This window comes from Perognathus longimembris, chromosome 2 (genome assembly GCF_023159225.1).
Source record: "Perognathus longimembris pacificus isolate PPM17 chromosome 2, ASM2315922v1, whole genome shotgun sequence".
Lineage (NCBI taxonomy): Eukaryota > Metazoa > Chordata > Mammalia > Rodentia > Heteromyidae > Perognathus > Perognathus longimembris.
The window spans coordinates 89,849,846-89,872,720 of record NC_063162.1 but is presented as its reverse complement, the minus strand read 5'-3'; the positions used below and the strand labels follow the sequence as shown (position 1 = coordinate 89,872,720).

Sequence of the window (22,875 nt, the reverse complement as noted above, 5' to 3'; positions counted from 1 at the left end):
TATCTCTCCAAGTTCCTCTCACTCCATTGAGCCCATTGAATTTGGTTTAGTCTAATTGCTTCCAAGCCTTATTCCAATACAAAAATATGCATATATTACAATCTATGGGAAATGTACTTTGGGAAAAAAATGGACTGAAGTGTCAGCTTCCTTTGAAGATGGCCTGTTGCTGCCTCAGCATTTCTCGAGCATAAATAAAACAATAGGTGGGTGGGGCAAAATAGTGCTCAACTAATATTAAGAAAACAAACAGTAGCAGATATTGGTGAGGATGTGGTCAAAGGGAACCCTATTATATTGTTGGTGGAAATGTAAACTTGTTCAGTCACTTTGGAAAGCAGCATGAAGGTTCTTCAAAAAACTAAACATAGTTACCCTATCACCCAGAAATTCCACTCCTAGGCATTTATTCAAAAGACTAAAAATCAGGTTACACTGAAGCCATCCATACAACCATGTTTACTGCAGCACTGTTCACCATAGTGTACTACTTGTAAACAAACTGAAAGACAGAAAAAATTAAGTCAGGCCCAGAGAGACAAGGGTTGCATTGTTTCCCTCATATGTGGAAGTAAGAATTAGCCCATAAACCTATAAATAAATGTATTGGTTGGCATTCAAGTAAGTCCAAACATATTAACTGAATGATGGTAGCTTCAAGGACGAACTTTAGTGTAATTTCTTAGAAAGTCAAAGTCAAAGCCCAACAAAATAAGCACCAGGTGAGGGCAGTGCAAAGGGGAGAGGCACAGATGAATAAAGAGAAGGGGGAGAATGCAATCACTTCAATGTACATACTACAATTTTAAGAAAAATAAAGGTGTGTTGGGAGGAGTGGGGGAGAATGTTGAAAGGAGTGTCACTGATCAAGATGCATTGTACTAATAAACTGCTTTGTTAAATGGCAACTCCTTTGTACACTAAAGATAATAACACAGAAATAGAGGGGAAAGGGTGAACAAATGCAACAGTAGTACACAGTAGACACTATACTGAAAATGAACTGAACAACTTGTAGACAGGGTTGGGAGGAAAAATATGGGAGAAAGCAAAGGAAGAGGTGACATTGTGCAAAAAGAAATGTACTTATTATCTGACTTATGAAGCAGCAACCCCTCCATATTATCACCTTTATAATAACAATAACATACTTAAAAATTACTAGGTACTGGTGCCTCTCCCCTGTAATCCTAGCTACTCAGGAGGCTAAATTCTGAGGATCATGGTTGGAAGCCAGCCCTGGCCATCTCCATTTTTTTTTCCAGTCCTGGGGCTTGAACTCAGGGCCTGAGCCCTATCCCTGGCTTCCTTTTGGCTCAAGGCTAGCACTCTACCACTTGAACCACAGCGCCACTTCTGGCTTTTTCTGTTCATGTCGTGCTGAGGAATTGAACCCAGGGCTTCATGCATGCAAGGCAAGCACTCTACCTCTAAGCCACATTCCCAGCCTGCAATCTCCAATTAATCACAGAAAAAGCTGGAAATGGTGCTGTGGTTCAAATGACAAGAGTACAAGCCTTAAGTTAAAAGAGAATAGGCACAGCTCTTCCTTGACTTATTGATGTTCAGATATCCCAGAGCAGTGTTTTTAGAAGGACAAATAAAAGAAATATCATTTACAGACAAAAGTCTTAGAAGGCAAAATCTAAGCCAAGGTGGTTAAGAGACAGAGCAAGAACTACAGCCCAACTCAATACTTCCAGATTTCATTGATAACTAGTGTTTTTCCTGTCTGTATTGGATAGCATCTTCCTTATTGTTTTGGTTTAAAGAATGAGTTTTGAATGTGTATTGGACATAAATTTATTGATATTAAATCTTGCTTAGATCTTTGTCATGTAGGTCAAGGTTCTACAGCCTGTTATTTGAATGTTCTTGTGCTATCCCAGAAATGCAGTTTTCCTTTTTAAAAAGACAAACTTGTGCAATAGAATGATTTCATTTTTATATTTGTTTTTTATTTGCTTGTTTGTTTAATTTTCATGGCAATTCTGGGACTTGAAGTCAGGGCATGGGCTTTGTCCCTGAGCTGCTTTTGATCAAGGCCAGTGCTCTACCACTTGGGCTATAGCTCCACTTCTGGCTTTTTTTTTTCTTTTGGTGCTTTTGGTGTTGGAGATAAGAATCTTACAGACTTTCTTATCCAGACTGGCTTTGAACAAAGATTTCAGATCTCAGCCTTCTGAGTAGCTAGGATTATAGATTTGAGCCACTGGCATTTGACATATTGATTATAAGTATTCATGTTTTAATACTTGTCTGTTTCTAGGAAAACAGGAAGCTCCTCAAAGCTGATCCTTCTCTAGACACCTGGAAAATTTATGTAGAGTTCATTGACGACATGGTAGTGGAGGGCTTTTTTCAGGCTATCCTGCATGACTTAGACTTCTTCCTGATGAACACAGAGAAGCAATCAAAACCTGCACCATTTTTTCAAGCACAAATGATCTTAATGCCTCCTGAGATAGTGTTCAAACCTCCAATGGAAAGAGAGGCGGGGGATGGCTTCTATGATCTGGTAGAAGAAATGCTGTGCAGTAGCTTTAGAATGTCTGCCCAGATGGAGCGAGTGGCGGCTCATCTAGAAATAGCCAACTACCAGGTACGTTCTTTGAAAATAGTGGTTACATTTTCTTTAAATTAATAATCCAAAAGTAAATGGAGATCTTGGGAAACATAAGAAAGGAAGTTGGTAAAAACAAAACAAAACAAAAAAAACACCGTGTGTGTGTGTGTGTGTGTGTGTGTGTGTGTGTGTGTGTGTGTGTGTGTTTTGCCAACTACTTTCCCTTTGAAGATTTGCCTTGAAAAATAATTCTGTTACACACAATTGATAAAATAAGAAGAAAATATGTGCTTGGTTTTCCTTTTGTTTAGAATGATATGGATAACATGTTGGGCCTGGCAGAGGTCAGGCAGGAGATCATGAACAGAGTGGCAGATGTCATCAACAAAGTCTTGGACTTCAGGAACTCCCTGGAGACCTACGCGTACCTCTGGGTGGATGACCGAGCGGAGTTTCTGAAGCACTTTCTCCTGTATGGTCATTCGGTATCACCTGAGGAGGTAGATGCCCGTGCCACTGAAGAAATCCCTGAGCAACCACCAACTCTTGAACAATTCAAAGAACAGGCAAGGAGAACTCTTCAATATTTAATGTAGTTAACTGGCTTGTCCTGGCAGTGGTTTTAGTTACTTTTTATTGTTCTAATCTGTAGATCGACATTTATGAGGCCTTGTATGTTCAGATGAGCAAGTTTGATAACTTCCGAGTGTTTAATAGTTGGTTCAAGGTGGACATGAAACCTTTTAAATTGAGCTTGCTAAACGTGATTAAAAAATGGAGCTGGATGTTCCAGGAGCATCTTCAGAGATTTGTCATTGACAGGTACCTTTTGTATTTTGATATTTGAAATTACTCCAACTTCTATTAACAGTTAACTATTTTGTAATTGGGTATTAATATTAAGAGCATTGATAATGTCAGTTTTTAACAGATAATGTATAATGATTAATGAGACACATGGTGAAAATAAGATTCAATCAAATATACATGGTGGCTCACCTCTGTAATCCTGGCTTCTTAGACTGAGATCAGGAGGATTATGGTTGTAGGCCAGCCCAGGTGAAATGTTCCTAAGATTTCCATATCAACCATTAAAAAAAAGCCCTAAGCAAATTGTGTCATCTTAGCTACATAAGAGGCCTGAATGGGATCATAAAAACTCCATTCAAAAAATAACAAAATCCAAAAGGACTTTAGGAATGTGCCAAGGGGAAGTGTCTGTCTAGCATGTATAAGACCTTGAGTTCAAACCTCAGTATTTTACAAAAGTCTCAATCAAATCTTATGCTGCTAATGCTTTAATGACCTTACTTTGTATATACTTATATGTATATGTATACATTTGATAGTCTGAATGAGCTACAAGAATTTATAAAAGATACAGTTGCTGGACTTCAGAAAGAACCAAATAAAGGGGACCATGATGGCTTAGTTGACATTATGGGGCATCTTCTGGCTGTGAGAAGCCGACAGAGAGCCACTGATGAGCTTTTTGAACCTCTAAAAGAAACTATCACACTCCTGGAAAGCTATGGGCAGAAGATGCCTGAGCAAGTCTACATGCAGCTGGAGGTAAGTGGAGGAAAAACACCCACAATGACCATAAATTGAGCATAACCTTCTACCAAATACTTAACACACAGTCTTGAAGCCCTCCTAACAGTCTCTGCTATAGGTATTAATATTTTCTTTTGTTATTTTTCTCCCTCCCTCCTTCCCTCCCTCCCTCCCTCCTTCCCTCCCTCCCTCCCTCCCTCCCTCCCTCCCTCCCTCCCTCCCTTCCCCCAAAAAGAGAGAGATCAGAGTCTCATAGGGACTTTTCTGCTTGATCTGGCTTCCAGCCATGATCCTCAGATCTCAGCCTCCTGAATAGGTAGGATTACATGTGTGAGCCACCAGCACACAGCTGGCATTAGTATTTTCATGCAAAAGGTCAGGAACCTGAAGCTTAAGCAAATTAATAACATTTCACTGTCATGTAAATAGTAAAGCTAGCTAACACTGAACTCTAAGTATACCTTATGACAGAGTACTTATTCTTCATCACTATGCTCTATTGCCTTTCTGATAAGGATATCTGAGTGGCAGACAGCCTCTCCATCTATTACTCTTTTTGATTTTTTTGTTTTTGGTCTGTACCGAAGCTAATACCATGGCTTTATACTTGCTTGGCTGGTGTTCTACCACTTGAGGAATGCCTCTAGCCTTGTTTTGCTGGATATTTTTGAGTAGAGTCTTTCTACCCTGGCATGCACCTGAACCACCATCTAACTACTTTAGGTTTCCTGTCATTGCTGGGGTCACAAGCATGTCCCATTGCATCTGGTTTCCCTCCTTTGAGATGGAGTCTGGGACTTTTTTGTCCAGGTTGGCCTGGAGCTACAGTCCTCCCAATCTCAACCTCACACTTAGCTTCAAATGACAGACATATACTACTATGCCTAGCTATGGGTTGAAGCTGCTGTATGAAAAATGAGGAAGTTAAAATATTCTAACTGAACTTAGGAACCAAGAACTCACAACTGAGCCTGTCTTGTCATGGTCATATTGAAGTTCTGTAGTGGAGGAGGGTGCTCCAGGCTGGACTTGAATTTAACCTTGCAAATGCCATCATTAGACGCATGAACCAAAAAGCCTTCATTGAATTCCCATTCCTCTAGTTTAGTGGTCAGAACAAACAATTCAAATTTGGTGTGAATTCATCTCATTTGTTTGCCTTGACAGGTTAGTTAATATTACTTTAAGATTATTTTAAAACTTTTTATTTATTTATTCTTTCAATATGCAATTTCTTTCTTTATTCAGATGGAATTCACCATTAAGATAACTTGAAAGTCACATTTTTATATAGAATCCAGTGGCATTTAGTATATTCACAATGTTGTATAATAACCACTTTTATCTAGTTCCCCCTTCCCTAAATGTTCTGCCTTTTGAAACTTTATACCTATTCTTCCTCACTACCCATTCCCCTCCTCTGTCTACAGCCAGGCCCTACTTTCTCCTTTGGCAACTGCCAATCATGTTCTGACCCTTTACAGTAACTTCTTCTGGCAGTTTTATACAAACTGTGTGTGTGTGTGTGTGTGTGTGTGTGTGTGTGTGTGTGTGTGTGTGTATACATGATGTGATATTTCCAAAGTTGGGTTACCTTGTCTGTATACTTCATTCTGTTTTATGGCTGAGTAATATTTCATTGTATGTTTATGCCCACAATTTGCTTACCCATTCCTCTATTGATGGACATTTGGCTGATTTCCATCTCTTTGTTATGAACATTGGTGTATATATTCACTGTCATATGTTTTTTACATACTCTGAAGAGTAGAATTATTATGTCACATGATAACGCTATACTTAGCTTTTTGGGGAACTGCCAAACTTTTACTTCCATATTGGCTGAACCATTGTATAGACCTCAATTTCTTTTGTGAAGATTAACTGCAACAATGTGTTTACAAGTGTTCTCTTGACTATAAAACTATAAAGAATTGCTTTGTGCGAGTTATTCTCTGTAAATAGAAATCTATCCTTAGAGCTTATAATCTTGTTAGGTAGAGTGATATGACAAGCTGTGGACAGATAAACACATAATAGGATAGAGAGATGAAATAGTTACAGGAGATCCAAGTACAAATATTGTTTTTAAGAAGATTTAGGTACTCTTTGAGTCAGATTTTAGATTTGATTTATATCTCATAGAGAAGCCAGTACCATAAGTAATCAGTGAGGAAATTTTAAACAGAGACTCCAGATTTGGGATTATTAAATTCTCAGTTTCTAAGGTTCAGTACTTGGAAGCAGGGCACTTATGATATGTGTATCACTATGTGAGTAATTTAGGCAGTTCAGGAGGAAAAATAGTCAAATTGTACCTGGAGAGTAACAAGATTCCAATCTCTTCATGCTTCATTTGTTTCAATATCATGCAAGTCAGTAAAATTTTTTCTAGATTTGTGTCTATCCTGAAAATAAATCTCAACCTTTTCCAGCTCCACTCATATCCTCTAGTTATACACACTTCCATTCCATAGGTGTACATTGAGTATATAACCAGATTTTCTCACCTCTCCATTTGTCTGCTTCCCTCCCCTTGACCCCTGACTCAACTTCCTGGTATTCATTGTCAGTGTGTGTTTACATGTATATGAGCCCATGTATGCTTATATATGTTTGTAAATTAGATCTGACTTCCACATGTGAGAGAACACATGCACTTTTTGTGTCTCTGAGCTTGACTTGACTTCCCTGAAAATGGCATACATATGAGTAAAATTAATATATGTATATATTCTCTCGATATATGTACACACACACACACACACACATATACACCTTGATCTATTTGTCTCTTGAAGGGTATATGGACTATTTCTATAACTTGGCTATGGTGAATAGTGCAGCAATGAACATGGATGTGCAAGTGTCTTTATTATATTCTGACTTGTGATATTATGGATAGCTATCCTATGATTACTGGATCATAGGTTAGTTCTGTGTTTAGTTTTGTGGAGAAATCTCCAAACTACCTTCCAGCAATGTGATTGGGTTCCTTTACCTCCTTTACCCTCACATCCCCACCAGCATTTGTTGTTCTTAGTGATGCAAAATAGTAGGATAAAATCAACCTGCAAAAATCAGTAGCTTTTCCACTTCAGTCCTTCCTACTTCTGGCCTTAGCCCTAGCAGTAGTTTCTTGGTTCAGTGAATTCCTGTTCATACTCCATCTACACAATCTACCCTGAAGTTACAGTTCCCTTCCTGCTCAGAAACCTTCATCTGCTGCTCTCTCTTACACACTACAAAGGCCCACACTCTTCTGCCATCCTGATTTGTTGTCCTCTCCTGCTTTTGTTGTTCCCTACCTGCTGAAACTTAGTCATTCCTTTGAGCTTCAGATTCAGTGCTACCAACCTGGATCATTTCATTTACATAGACTTTGGAAATATCATCTGATCTGCAGGTTTTCAAGAAAACTTATTTTTTTTTTTTTTGGTTAAGTGTTAGGATTCCTCAAGTGCAAAACAGCTTTATTGACTAAGGAGGGCCAGAATTGTTTAATGTGACTTTTTAAAGGCCAGCTATGGCTTCTGAAATGACTTCATATAATATTTAGTAGAGTGCAACTCTACAAATGATGATACAGGTTTTGATAAGAGGAAGCATAACAAGGGGAGAGCGTCGATCTCTCCATTCCAGAGTTGTCCAGGAATCCCCTAGATTCATTGACATGTTGGTCCATATGCGTTAGCACATTCTGTAATGTGGAATAAGATCATGTGCCTCTTGTTCATTCTGACAGATTATATAACAATATAAGACTGTTTTCCCTCAGAAACACTATACCACCACCACACAGATACTATCCATTTTCAGCAAAGGTCACTCTTTATAATTGGCAGTTACTGAATTGTTCATCAAATATTTATCAAGGGTTACAAAATAGTCCGTAGAACCTTTGGATTTTGCACTTCAGTTAATAAGTAGAGCCCCTGGAACTATATAGGTGGTTTTGTGTGACCAGACAGTCTTGGTGTCCTAGGAGATGACCCAGAGAAATAACACTTGGCTTGGTCAGCACATAGGAACTGATTCCAGGTGGTAATTATGCACCAGGGCTCTTTAAAGAAAATAACTTGCTTTTCAACTATTGGCATTATGACAGGGAGAATAGAATTGTTGGTTCCTGAACTGTTTGTTATTTTTATTTATTTATTGGCCAACAGTAAGTAAAAATTAACTTTTTCTTCCTTTCACGGCTTCTCCCTCTCCAAATCCCAGTCATTTAAATAAGCCAATTTCAATGCTAAAATCCCTCCACCAAGAAAGAGCACATAGGCAAGAGCCTTGGGAGTCCATAGAAGACAGGGCAGGGTTGACTCAGGTTTCCTTCTCGGCCCCATCAGATTCCAAGCACCTGTTTTATCCACTAAGTTGTCAAATGTGACTGTATTCCTTTTCTAGATGTCAGAGATCAACAGTCATTTCCAGAGTACTTGAATTTTATTACTACTGCCACAAAATAATAATTAGGAAATTTCTCTTCATTTTGAAAACATTTCCAGAGACTCTGAGATGACAGCTGTTCTGGTACATGCCCGGAAAATAGAACCTCAGAAATACTAGAGGATCAGCCTGTGCTTCAGTCTTGGCACTAAGACCTGCAATCACTTTGAGCTTTTCCTTTGCGTAGACTTCTTATCTAAGCATGGGAAGATGTCATGGCTCAGTGTAAGGAAGTAAGAATAATCAAATCCAATGGGATCGAGCTATTCTTAGGAAGTGAAATAACTTCTCATTTTTACTTTGCACAGGAATTACCAGAGCAATGGGAAACAACCAAAAAAATTGCATCAACTGTCAGACATGAGGTTTCACCTCTCCAAAATGCCGAAGTCACTCTTCTAAGGAAAAAATGTCTTTGGTTTGATGTAAGCTACTTACCAAGTTTTTGGTTTGCTTGTGTTTGATAACTTAATCATTCATTTGCTCATTTTTTTTATTTATTGGTCCTGATCAGGAAAAGCAAGTAGAATTCAGAGACAGATTCAGAAGCTATGCCCCTCTTGGTTTTTGTGCGGAAAACCCATACACTGTGCTGGATAAGGTAATATTTCCACTATTTCATGTGCATAACGGTATCTACTTGAGATTCTAGATCCTGCTGTGGCTCGCCTTTAGGTTTGTATTAGTTATGGCAACTGAGGATTACATAAAACCCAGACATACGCAGGCTTCCCCACGTGAGTTGTACTGAGTTTTAAGTCATGTCTCCCAAACCACCTCCACCATAGAAGTCACCATACTAGTGAAAGTAACAATGAATATTTTTTAATACTTACAATATGCCCATATAATTAAATATATATTAATTCTTTTAGTTCTTATTATCTGTTAGATGTGACTTCCATTACCCTCCCAATTCAGATAAAGAAGTAAGATTGTGTAATTAAGTAATTTGTTGGAGATAAAAGTGTCAGTATCAGAACTAGGATTAGAATTCTGGATAACTAAAACAACAGTCAAATTCTAACCATAAATTTCTGCCTTTGTAATAATTTGGCTCATAACTATTAACGGGACTCAGATAAGCCTGTAACTTATCCTAAACCTGGATATAAATATCATGAAGTCATTCCATCCTGACTTACAATGAACTATTTTATTTATTATATTAATGCATTCAGTGATCAAATAATGACTTGAATTTAACATATATATATAACATATATATATATTCATATTCTTTTTTTTTGGTAGTGGGGCTTGAACTTGGGGTCTGGGTGCTGTCCCTGAGCTTTTTCCCTCAAAGCTAGCACTCTACCACTTTGAGCCACAGCAACACTTTGTTTTTTTTCTTGTGGTTGTGATAAGAATGTCACAGACTTTCCTGCCTGGGCTGGCTTTGAATCATGAGCCTCAGATCTTAGTGTCCTGAGTAGCTAGGGTTATAGGTGTGAGCCACCAACTAGTGTCTGACTGGGAGTATATTTCTAGGAATAATGGAATTAGTGTACTAGAAACTGGAAAATGATTAAAAATAGCAAAATACCTTGACTTTGGTGTGTGTATAGACATCTTGGAAAAGCCTTTTTTAATAAAAACAGATGCTGGAAACACTATCACAAAAAGGTGTGTTTTTTTGTGTGTGTGCAGTTCCTGAGTCTTGAACTCAGGGCCTGGGCACTGTCCCTGAGGTGTTTGTTTGTTGTTGTTTTTTTATCTCTCAAGGCTTAATGTTCTAACACTTGAGGCACAGCTCCACTTCTGTATTTACTTTTTATTTTTGATGATTAATTGGAGAAAAGACTCTCATGGACTTCAATCCTTAAATCTCAACCTCCTGAGCAGCTAGGATCATAGATGTGATCTACCAGTGCTTTTAGAACTTCTGCTGAGCTCACAAGAAAAAGAAATCAGTAAAAGAAAAAAAAAGAAACTTTTATGAGTATTTGAAAACAACAGAAGTAGATGTGGAAACCTGTGCAGCTGTAAGGACACATGGAAGTTGGAAGTCTAGGGTATTGAGTTGAATGCCTGGTAGGGATTAGTGTTCCCAAAGGGAGATGACACACACACCCCAGGCTGCCCAAGGATGCCTGCAGCCTGCAGTGGTAACTGAAGAGATGTCCTGTTGGTCTTGACTAAGGTTCAGTAGGGGAAGGAAGGAAGACAATCCTCAAGGAAGGTGAAAACAGCCCTAGCCTCACAGTTTGAGTAGTTCAATTTGTTAAAATTGAATATTTTATGAGTAAGGAATTTCTAGGTCAGGAACTTGAAATGTAGCTCTTTTTAGCACCTAGTGGAAGTGAGCCCAAATCTCTAGGAAAAAGTATTGTCCTCAGGGTCCTACAGATGTTCAGTACATATGAACTGATGGCAAAACAGTCCACCAGTGCAGCATTGTACCTGAGAAGCAGTAGAAAGAAACCAGACAGAGACTAGGGACCCTTACAAAGCTTGAGATATTGGGAGACAATAAAAGTTCATGCTGAGGGCTGGGAATGTGGCTTAGTGGTAGAGTGCTTGCCTTGCATGTGTGAAGCCCTGGGTTCAATTCCTCAGCACCACATATATAGAAAAGGCTGGAAATGGTGCTGTGGCTCAAGTGGTAGTGTTAGCTTTGAGCAAAAAGAAACCAGAGATAGTGCTCAGGCGCTGAGTTCAAGCCCCAGAACTGCCCCCCCCCCAAAAAAAACAGTTCAGGCTGAGCAAAATAAGCAAGTGCTCAGTTTTTACAACTGTGAAAATTGTCACTTGAATTTGAATATATACTTGTTTCTCAAAAAGATCAATTGAAATACACATACACACACATATATAACCACATAATTTCAAAAGCATATATCTTAATATTTTAGCACTTAGCCATATGTATGCACATTATATTTTTGCTATATACTTTACTTATATATAGCAAAAAATATAAAATCTGAAACTATTAAGTAATAAAAGTTTGTGGCTTGCTGGGTGCTGTTGGCTCACACCTGTAGTCCTAGCTACTCAGGAGGTCAAGATCTGAGAATCCCAATTAAAAGCCAGCCTAGGCAGACTTCTTATCTCCATTTAACCACCAGAAAACCAGAAGTGGCTGGCTCAAGTGGTAGAGCATGAGCCTTGAGCTGAAGAGCTCAGGGATAGCACCTAGGCCCAGAGTTCATGCCCCACGATGGACAAAAAAGAAAAAAAATTGTGGCTTAATTTATAGTAGGAAATAGAGGACTAGAACTGAGAAAGACATTAAAAGGATAAGAAACACTTTCTAAACTGGCATGTGAGCACATACTCCTTCCTTGTTATAAGTGTAAAATTGTTTATTAAAATTTATAAACCTAAGTTTAAAAATCTCCAATTATTGATTGTGAAAATACAGCTTGTCAAAATGAAAGGGTATTACATTGTTTTATATGGAACAGAGAGTTTAATACCAAGTTAACTGAATTCAGTGAAAGGATAAAACATTTCAGGAGGAATTAATTCAAAGACCTACAGTCTGCCATCCATATCTGTGCATTTCACATCCCCAGATTCATTTATGCCACTGACCAAAAGCATTTGGAAAGAGAACCCTGCATCTGTACTGAACATGTACAGATCATTATTACCTCAGCCATACAGTATGACAACTATTGGAATGATTGTATGCAATGTCCTCTTAGTTATCATGAGTGCTCAGGAAATTGTTCATGCACACAAGAAATGTACACAGTTTCCATTCAAGCACAACACTGCTTCTATAAAAGTCTTGAACATTTAGATTTTGGTATTCATAGGGAGGCATCTTGGGAGCCCCTCCTTTCCTGCCACCCCAACATCCAACTACAGATATATAACCTTAATAAGTAAATAGATAGTATAGTTAAAAGACTAGAGAGAGTTTATAAAATAAGAATAGTTTTTATTTTACTTTGTGTTTGTAGTATAAGAGCTTTATTTAGCTCATCATAGCAGTGGAAGGCTGCTAGCCTATTGCTGGCATCCTGGCACGACCAACATGCTCACCACACCATAACACAGTAGAGGAGTGGAAGAACGCAGGAACTTGGGTAGCACCTCACCTCCCTCCCCCCCCCCCCCCTTTTGGCCAGTCCTGGGCCTTGGACTCAGGGCCTGAGCACCATCCCTGGCTTCTTCCTGCTCAAGGCTAGCACTCTGCCACTGAGCCACAGCGCCCCTCCTGGCCGTTTTCCATATATGTGGTGCTGGGGAATCGAACCGAGAGCCTCATGTGTAGGAGGCAAGCACTCTTGCCACTAGGCCATATTCCCAGCCCCAACCCCCTCTCTCTCTTTTTGTGTCTACCTTTTCTACTTTTTCTTTTTCCTGTCCTCCTCCCCTTTCTTCCTCTCTCCTCCTTTCTCTCTGTCTTCTCTGTGTCTCTCTCAGGTGTACTTGACACAGTCTAAAGAAAATATGAAGTGCTGATGTGTGAATTTGACTGAACCATTCCATTATATATACATAGTTGTGTGTGTGTGTGTGTGTGTGTGTGTGTGTGTGTGTGTTCCAGTCCTGGGACTTGAACTCAGCACTGGGTGCTGTCCCTGAGCTTTTGTGCTCAAAGCTGGTCCTCTAGCACGTTAGCCACACCTTCACTTTGGGCTTTTTATTTTTTTAGTTAACTGGAGATAAGAGTCTCACATTCTTTCTTTTTTTAACTTAAATTTATTTATTAATTGAACACAAATTTTTTGACAAGGTGTTGTGCAAAAAGGGTACAGTTACATAGTAGGGCAATGTGTACATTTCTTGTGATATCTTACGCCCTGTTTTTCTATCCCTTCTCTAGTTCAGGTAGACATATATACAATATACAATGTATCTAGAACATATACAGTAGCCATGTGGCCACGCCCAAGAAAGTTCACTTAGGGCTTTAAATGTAATGTCGATATTAGACAATATGTGGACAGTAGTCTTATATGAACGTACATACATAGCTTTTGAGTTATTGTATTCCCGTGAGAGGTCAATTTTTGACCTTTATATGTTGAGTAATTGTTTGGTTTTAGTTACATACTGTTGGGTCGCTGCCCCAATCCTCACAGACTTTCTTGACAAAGCTGGCTTTGAATCAAGATCCTCAGATCTCAGCCTCCTCAAGAGCTAGGATTACAGGTGTGAGCCACCAGTGCCTGGTCAATATGTACATGTTATAAATATCATGTTGTAGATGATACAATTTTTATATGTCAAAAAGTTAGAGCTTCATGGAACATAATAGGATTAGTATTGATTTTCAGGCTTAAATGAGAATTAGAAGAACTAAAGCAGTTGAGTGTTGGGAAGAAGATGGGAGAAAGGATCTAGGAAGCTACCATGAGGTTTTGATCTGCTCACTCAGCAAAGAGCAGCTTGAGTCTAGAACTGAAAGATAGGCAAACATGGCCCTGGGCAGGAAAGTGAACCTAGGAAATGGCTTTTCTGTCTTGCAAGCTCTTTTGTACCTCAGACTTTTCTATGTGCATATACTGCTTTGTTAATTGAAAAAAAAGATAAGATTGAAAAAGTTGGCTTCTCAAGAAAGAAACCAGCCAGCTTATCCTTGATGTCAATACCTCTTCCATATCAATGACTTGACAGATCATCCTTGCCAAAAGCAATCAGTAGGTGAGATTTTCATATGAGGTGGCTGTGTATCAATAAATTTATTCATGAATTCCCTTGAGTGCATTCTAGCTTACTTACCATCTCCAGGGTGCTTTTAATTGCTAGAGTACTTTTATAAACTTCAGTGCTTATTTAAAAAGCGAATTTAGTCTCACCTAGAAGTTTCTAGAGCTTCACTTGTTACTCCCCAGCCAAGTCTCCAGCTGTTCAGTGAAAACCAAGAGGGAAAATAGTATTGCTAGAAATCTAACACTAGAGACAGTTTTGCTGAAATTGGTACAGCAGAAGCGTATTGCTAACATGATTGTATTCCTTAATGCTTTCCTTTCTCAAACTCACATTTTACCATTGGTTATTCTACAGATTTGTCCACACATTGGCTGTAAAATCAGAGTTTACAAAATTAAAAGAGCAGAGCTTCCATTCAGTATGGCTTTCTCTGGCTCTCACAGTGGGTAAGCAGGTATGCATTTTCTCCATAGGCAAACCAGGAGCTGGAGGCATTAGAGGAAGAGATGAGTCAGATGCAGGACTCCACTCGCCTCTTCGAAGTGGCTCTTCCAGACTACAAGCAAATGAGACAGTGTCGCAGAGAAATATGCTTACTCAAGGGCCTCTGGGATGTCATTGTTTACGCTAGAGTAAGATATGCATCTAAGAAGCATACCTTTTTTTTTCTCTAAGTCATTCTTTTGTAGAAATACAATTTTTAGCATTGTGTGTATGCCTATATTGGGGCTTGATCTCAGGGCATGGTCTCCATTTCTTAACTTTTTCTGGCACTCTACAATTTGAGCCACACTCCACTTTTTGGTAATTAATTGGAAATAAATGTCTCACAGACTGTCCTGCATGGGCTGGCTTTTCACCATGATCCTCAGATCTCAGCCTTCTGTGAACCTAGGATTACAGCTAATTTTTAATGTTTCTATCATCTTACAACACATATACATTTGGTTTTATTCTCATAAAGGTTCATATATCATGGCTAGTGGGATATTCTTTCCTGCATATCAGTTATTTTTGTCCCAGGTTCAAGATGGAAGTTCATATAATGAGCTGCCTGTCTCAGACCGTTTGGGAGGATTACATAGAATATAAATAAAAATTAAGGTGTAAGTATATATTAGCTATGCATAGCCCCTAGTGTATACCAGCATGTTTATACCCAGATTTACATGTATAAAAGCACATTTGTACATAATAATTACACAGAAAACCTAAACATAATGGTAAGAGAGAATCAGACATCTTGAAAAATATATTCCACTTAATTTATATGTATTACTCAAAAGGCATATAGAAATGTACAATAAACTGGGAGCTTATGCTTGTAATTCTAGCTGCTCAGGAAGTTGAGATTTGAGGATCATGGTTCACAGTTAGCCAAGGCAGACAAATCCACAAGACTCTTATCTCTAATTAACCACCAAAAAGCCAAAAGTGAGCTGTGGCTTAAATGATAGAGCACCAGTTTTGAGTGACAAACCTAAGCAAAATCTCAAGGCCCAGATTTAAAAAAAAAAACAACAACCCTATTAAGGCACAAAATATGGTAAAGAAATGGTGGAGATTGTCTCGTGAAAGCTTATTTTATATTACATGTAGGATTATAGAAACCTGCTTGTTAATGACATACTTAACAATTAGTTCAAAGTATACAGGATTAAGTAATAATGAGGATGTGGAATTTATTATTGCTCCTAAAAATAATATATCGTAATGTTTTAACCTTAAACTGGACATGTTCTGTCAGTTGGAGTTTTTGTTATTGTTGTTTTGGTGATGGGAAAGTTTTGACAAGTGCAGTTAATATTGTAAAAAATTGTCTTTTCACTGGCTGATAGTGTCCTTGTGTATCATCAGCTTATATATTTTGCTGCGGACACTTGCTTTCACCAAATGTTGTTGACACTTTTATTTGCTTGTGTATTTTCAGAGCAGCATTGATAATTGGACTAAAACCCAGTGGAGGCAGATTAATGTGGAACAGATGGATGTGGAACTCAGAAGGTTTGCCAAGGCGAGTTCAATAACTGTCTGCTAGGACAATTTATGGCTCTCAGCACCACCTCCTTCCATCTTTCCTAACCTTGTGTCTGGTGTGTTGGGCTGCACGGCCTTATTTACTTCTGAGAGAATGATACCAGATAGTACTTTTTCACTCTCAGACAGTTGCACTTCTAATCAGGCTTGCCTTCCTGTGAATGTGTTGATAAAAGCATGTTAGGGCTAATGAATATATGAGAGCAACTATAATGACGAGCTTCCTGCGGCTGACTAGAGCGTCAGGGCTTGGGGGTAAGGCTTACGAATTAGCTTTTGATTTCTGCCCTTAACAACCTTGAACATTTTTGTTTCTGACATGGCACCTTTCAGTTCCAGTATATAGGCAACTGGTAGGAATTTGTCACCTCTACATTTATTTAAAACCATATTATTTTTGTAACTAACGAATAACTGTGGTATTCCACGAGTGCTCAGTATATACAAAACTTCGCGTGTTTAGATTTAGTGCCTTAGTAGCTCCCCAGCCAGGTGCTCTCTGAAGCCAAGAGAACTTCTTTGGTTAAGCTGCAAACCAGTGAAAGACACTTGACACCTAGATGTGCCTTCTGGGTGTGATGGCACACACCTGTCATCCCAGTTTCACAGGAGGCTGAATTGGGAGGATTCCTTGAGACCATGTGTTTGAGAGTAGCCTAGACAATGTAGACTCTGTCTCAAAAATTGAGGCCAGGGAATTTTTTTTCCAACCCATAATATTCCTTCACCCACGTCCTGCATTAAGCTTCTGCCAGCACCATTTGTTCTCCCAGTTCAAAGCCCATAATTCAAGGCTTTCTTGTTCTTCTGATGCTGTGGGGCCATCAGACCTCCTTGTACTTAACTGTTCTACCATGTGTTATCTCCTCTTTCTGCCACCTCCACTCCCAACTGCAGAACTTTTATCTCTTTATCTTTTGCTTGTATATGCTGGTTTTGAGGCTTGAACTATGGGCCTAGAGTTCTCAAATGGTTTTTTGTTTGTTTTATTCTGCTCAAGGATGGTGCTTTACCACTTGAGCCACATCTCCACTTTCAATTTTTTCTTCTGGTTAATTGTAGCTAACAGTTTCACAGAATTTTCTGCCCAGGGTAGCTTTGAACTGGGATCCTCAGATCTCAGCCTCCTGAGTAGTTAGGATTATAAGTGTGAGCCTCCAGAGCCAGGCTTATGTCTACTTTCAAAACAATTGGCACTGTTCTTTCCTTGTTGCTAAAATTCTGTTCTCTAGGCTGAAGGACTCTGTTGGAAACATCTTAATGTACTTATATTCCAAGGAGAGAAGAACCAATATTTCCAGGCTGCTATTTTAGTGAGCCAGCATAACCTGGATTCCCATTTATGGCATCTGTTCTAGACTGTCACTTCCTGCATCTATGTTCTAGTGAGCATCCATCCATCACTGAGAACCTGGGCTACCTAGATGGCTTGTGCATTGCAGAATCAACACAGGAGCCTGTGGATTGCTTCCCCTTTCTCTGCTTTTAGCCCCATAGCCCAGAGCCTTCAGTGCTTTCTCACTTTCTTCTCCCAGAGGTGGGAACATGTTTATTTAGTCATCCAGAGGAGGAAAATTAGGAATATGTTATTATTATAATATCTATAAAGCTGCTCTCCTTCCCCCCACCCATTTCTTCAGGAAATGTGGTCTCTGGACAAGGCAGTCCGTGCCTGGGATGCTTATGCAGGCCTAGAAGGCATGGTGAAGGACATGATGACCTCCCTGAGAGCTGTCTCGGAGCTACAGAGCCCCGCCCTCAGGGACCGGCATTGGCAGCAGCTGATGAAAGCCATTGGGGTGAGTGTCTGGTTCTCAGTAGCTGAGTATTGTCCTGACCGTGAGATGTTACCCCTAAGTCTGCATCATCGTGGAGCACGTGGCAATATTGCCAGTCTTGTGCAAGAGCTCAAGTTCCTTCAGAGAGAACCAGTGAGAAAGATTGCAATCTCAGTCCCTTTTTATCACTTACTGGTTGTGACCTCCAGGCAGGTCACTTCTCTGGTTTGAGGTTTTTTTGTTAACGTGAGGAGGATGCTATCTGCTCTTAGGCATTAGAGACATCTTGAGGTAAATGACACCATATGAAGACATTTTACAGAATACCAAATGATAGCAATGAACCTTATAGGCTGTGGAGTGGACCTGAATGTTTAGAACTGGATTTGGAGAGACAGGAAATTCTGATACTGTAAATTGGGTTGGTTTTTTGGGGAGGTACGCTAGAGTCCATTTCATGTGATGTCTTTTCTGATTCTTTTTTTTTCATTTCTTTATTGTCAAAGTGATGTACAGAGGGGTTACAGTTTCTTACATAACGCAACTTGTTATTTCCAATTCTATTGCAAGACTTAAAAATGGATTTTTATGTGCTCATGCCTAGCTCAGACATGTGTTTGCCTTTTTTTTTTTTTTTTGGTGCCAGTACTAGGGCTTGAAATCAGAGCCTGTGTGCTGTCCTTAAGCTTTTTCACTCAAGGCTAGAGTTCTACCACTTGAGCCACAGCTCCATTTCCAGCTTTCTGTGGTTAATTGGAGTTAACAGTCTCCTGGGCTTTCCTTTATGTGCTGGCTTTGAGCTTCAATCCTCACATCTCAGCCTCCTGAGCAGTATTACAGGTATGAACCATTGCCTTCCAGCTATTTTTTTGCCTTTCTGTTTCTATTAAAAAGCAAATGTGTCACCCTTACACTGGATTTTTCATGGAATGTGACTTTATGAATTTAAAATATGTACAAGGAAGCTAGAGAGCTATTCATATTTTCTCTTTGCTAATCTAGAGCTGGAGTACACACTGAAAAAAAGTTGTCATGATTCAGGGAAAGTTTATAGCAAAGGGAAATGGGGGATTAGGGAGGTCGTGGAAAAGTGGGAATCATACAGCACGTACTATGTGATTCCAGGCCTAACACTTGGAAATTATGGGAACTTGGTCAAGTTACTTCCTCTCCCTACCTTGATTAACTCTTCTGTATTATCAAAACAATGTTTTCCCTGTAGTCTTGGTGAGCAAATTGGATAATGTGTGTGTGTATGTGTTGAGACCTATATCCATATGTATTGTGCTTTATGCTCAATTAATAGTCCCTAAAATTAACTATTTTTATAGGATTTTCTATAAGGTACATTTGACATTGGATATTTGATGTAGAAAAGTCTCTATGCTCTTAATATGCAATTGACTTTGCATCTAGCTCCCCACTCCCTTACCACGGTCTTTGCTTACCTATATCCCATCTTTCTGATAGCTGAAAAAAGAAAAGTTTTCAGACAATATAGCAAAAAGCACTTTCTTCTAGGCTATGTCTGGGATATAAGAGGAGACTGGATTGGATTCAGTTTCCATTTGCCAGCTGGGTAGGTGTCTGAATTCAGGACACAGATTGCCCAGTTACACATCCTTGCTCCTTTTCTCTCTACAGTAGACCTGGCTCCCATTGCAAGTGAGGTTAGAGTGATGTAGAAGCAGTGTGACCAGCTCTGACTTGCCCAGGACTTTCCAGGTTCAGTCTTAGTACCAAGAGCCCCATATTCTATGAAACTCCATAGTCCTGCGCAATCTGGATTATTGATCACCCTATGTGGAGGGAAGGACAGTGCTGGTGCTGTACTCGTGGACAAGGAAAAGAGAGCCAGACTTGGCTGTTTTCAAGAAGCAGAGACTGGATTTTTAAAATGAGAACAAGAAAGGAAATGACTTTCCTACAACCGAAGGGGGCTGTGTCAGCTCTGATTTGCAAGGTAGATAATGTGGGTTGTGGAAGAGTGTTTCTTAACTATCAGGCTGAGCTGTAGTGGTTCATGCCTATAATCTCAACTATTTGTGAGGCAGAGAGCAGGAGGATCGTGGTTCAGAGCCAGCTCATGCAAAAAGTTAATGAGGATTCAAACAAGCCAGGTGTGACAGGGGCACATTTGTTATTCAGGGCCAGTATGGACAAAGGATATCTCAAGCAATAAAAAGCTGAATGCAGGCCAGGCACTGGTGTCTCATGCCTGTAATCCTAGCTACTCTGAAGATCACAGAGATCTGAGGATCACAGTTTGAAGCCAGCTTGGGCAGAAAAGGCTGTGAGATGCTTATTATCTCCAATAAACTACTCAGGAAAAGCCAGAAGTGGCTCAAATGGTAGAGCCTTGAGCAAAAGAAGCTCAGGAATACCTCAGGACTTGTGCGCATACACACACACACACACACACACACACACACACACACACACACACCAGAAAGACAAAAAAAAAGCTGAATGCAGTGGTGCATGTCTGTCATCTCAACTATGTGGGAAGCAGAGAAAAGTATAAATGAGAAGATTTTTATCCATGTAGGACCAGGCAAAAAGCAAAATTGTATGGAAAAAAACAATAATAGCAAAAAGGGCTGGAAATATGGCTAAAGTGGTAGAGCATTTGTCCAGCTAGTGAAAGGCCCAAGTTCAAATTCCAGTATTGACAAACCCTCCCTCCCCCCCCAAAACCAAAACCAACCCAATAACAACAGCAACAAAAACTAGGAATAAAGGGAGAAGGAAGGCAGCCACTGTGTGCTGTCCTTAAGCTTTTTCACTCAAGGCTAGAGTTCTACCACTTGAGCCACAGCTCCATTTCCAGCTTTCTGTGGTTAATTGGAGTTAACAGTCTCCTGGGTTTTCACTTAATAACTATGCAAAAGAATGGTTTTAGCCAAGGAGCTAACATTAAATTAGTGGTAAAATGAGGTTAAATCCAGAAGCGGCTGGGAATTATGTTCTGTGAACAGGATACTTTAGGAAGAAAAGACAAAGGAGTTTCTATCTGATTATCTGACTCTGGGTATTTCAATCAAATTCTAATAAATGAACAATGAGATTCTTTTTAAAAATGAGTTTTGTGAGTGAAAGAGGTAAGAAAGATGCTGGTGGAGAAGGAAGGCTCTGAGACAAAAGTGTAGCAATGGTGGAACCATTAACACGCACACCATGTAAGCTCTCTCTACCTTTGCTTCCTTCCTGCTCAGGTCACAGTTTCAATCGGCGAAGCCACAACCTTGGCAGATCTGCTGGCGTTGCAGTTACACCGTGTGGAAGATGATGTCCGCAACATGGTAGACAAAGCAGTGAAGGAGCTGGGAACTGAGAAGGTAGTGTCCATAGGCGTGGACTTCTCTAGGGTGCCCATTATGTCCTGTGGCACAGAAGCCAAGATGAGAGACGCTTTTGATGCCTCTCAGTGTAGCAGCACCTTCTAGTTTGTTCTCTGCTGCTACATTGCTGGTGTCCTGGGGGAGGGGAGAATAAAACTATTCCTTGGTAAGTGCTTCAGACAGGAGAGCTGGCCAGCTGATGAGAGCAGAAAATACTTCTTTAGATGGTGGCAAGTACCCTCCGAGGGATTTATTCATGGTAACTCCATTAGTCCCTCAGGGCAGGTGATATCCTATTTTACAAATGAGAAAACAGATAAAGAGAGATAAGTTATGCACGTTCACCTAAGGGCACATTCACACACCAGGATACTTACTACCTGTGACTTTTCTCACCCTAGATAATTGTTAAATATTACATCATCATTTGAGTCCTGCCCACTCTCACTATCCACTTGGGGTAAAGATGTAAAACTCAGATACAACAAAAATGTGTGTTAATCTGATGCTTGCCCCTTGATGGAATTCATTCTCTCAGCCTTATCATCATGACTATGGGGAAGAAAACTATGAGGCCAGTAATATTTAATGTTACTATGTGTTTTTCTGATATTCTTTGAAAATGTTTCCCTAGATAATATCCTCATTATCAAGCCCAAATTAAACTTTGGAGCACATAAGGTAATCATTAGTTTTGATCCCTAGGTTATTACTGAAATCATCCAGACCTGGGCAACCATGGAGTTTTCTTATGAAGTTCACTATCGAACAGACATTCCACTACTGAAGTTTGATGAACAACTTTTTGAAGTTCTAGAGCATAACCAAGTAAGATGAATGGCTTTATTATTGATTTTTTAATTTAAATGTATGACATCCATTATTTCCAAGTTCCAGTATTCAGTATCCACCCATTCACACACACACGTATGCAATACATTCATTAAGCATCTATTTATAGCAGGCTCCAAGTTCAGGACTACATGGGCTCCAAAGGTCTGAGGCCTTGTTCTTAAGGAACTTGTGCCCAAGAAAAGAGACAAACAGAAAGAATTCGGGCATTTCAGAAGAACCAGAGGCTTTCTGATTGGGCAGAGGATGAAAAATCAGGGAGGTGCTTGTCAAGATAGTAGTGCTCATACTGAGCCTAGTGGATGCATGCTCAGGCTGGCCTTCAACAGCAACAACAACAAGAGGTGGTCGAGAAATGATGTTTAGACAATGGGACAACATCAGCAGCATCTTGGGATGCCAGTGAGTACCTGCCATTCAGAGGTAAGGTATGGATGTAAGCCTTGGTAAAGAGAGTTGCACAGCTTAGTAAGTAGTCAACCGAAAAGAAAGAAAAGCACAACTCTGAGAGCCTAGTACTGGAAAGAAATTTGTCTTTGGAGATTAACATATACATAGGCAGGCACATGTGCACACACACAAACACCATGCAGTGATGAACAGCCAGGGACCAAGGGAAGCGTGATAGAAGAAAGAGCCACTTGGTATTCCTGAAGCTGCAGCTTAGCCATGCTAGCTCTTG

General features: G+C 39.7%; 1 protein-coding gene across 1 annotated transcript in view; it reads left to right on the top strand.

Annotated features, from left to right (window-relative positions):
- Nucleotides 1-22,875, top strand: part of Dnah11 (dynein axonemal heavy chain 11) — a 292,006-nt gene that overhangs the window by 46,796 nt on the left and 222,335 nt on the right. The window contains exons 15-25 of the mRNA XM_048339712.1: nucleotides 2,270-2,602; nucleotides 2,878-3,132; nucleotides 3,219-3,388; nucleotides 3,916-4,138; nucleotides 8,881-8,997; nucleotides 9,087-9,173; nucleotides 14,659-14,817; nucleotides 16,116-16,199; nucleotides 17,863-18,021; nucleotides 21,216-21,338; nucleotides 22,047-22,169. Coding sequence (XP_048195669.1) covers nucleotides 2,270-2,602; nucleotides 2,878-3,132; nucleotides 3,219-3,388; nucleotides 3,916-4,138; nucleotides 8,881-8,997; nucleotides 9,087-9,173; nucleotides 14,659-14,817; nucleotides 16,116-16,199; nucleotides 17,863-18,021; nucleotides 21,216-21,338; nucleotides 22,047-22,169 — 1,833 coding nt within the window. The remainder of the gene's footprint in view (nucleotides 1-2,269; nucleotides 2,603-2,877; nucleotides 3,133-3,218; nucleotides 3,389-3,915; nucleotides 4,139-8,880; nucleotides 8,998-9,086; nucleotides 9,174-14,658; nucleotides 14,818-16,115; nucleotides 16,200-17,862; nucleotides 18,022-21,215; nucleotides 21,339-22,046; nucleotides 22,170-22,875) is intronic.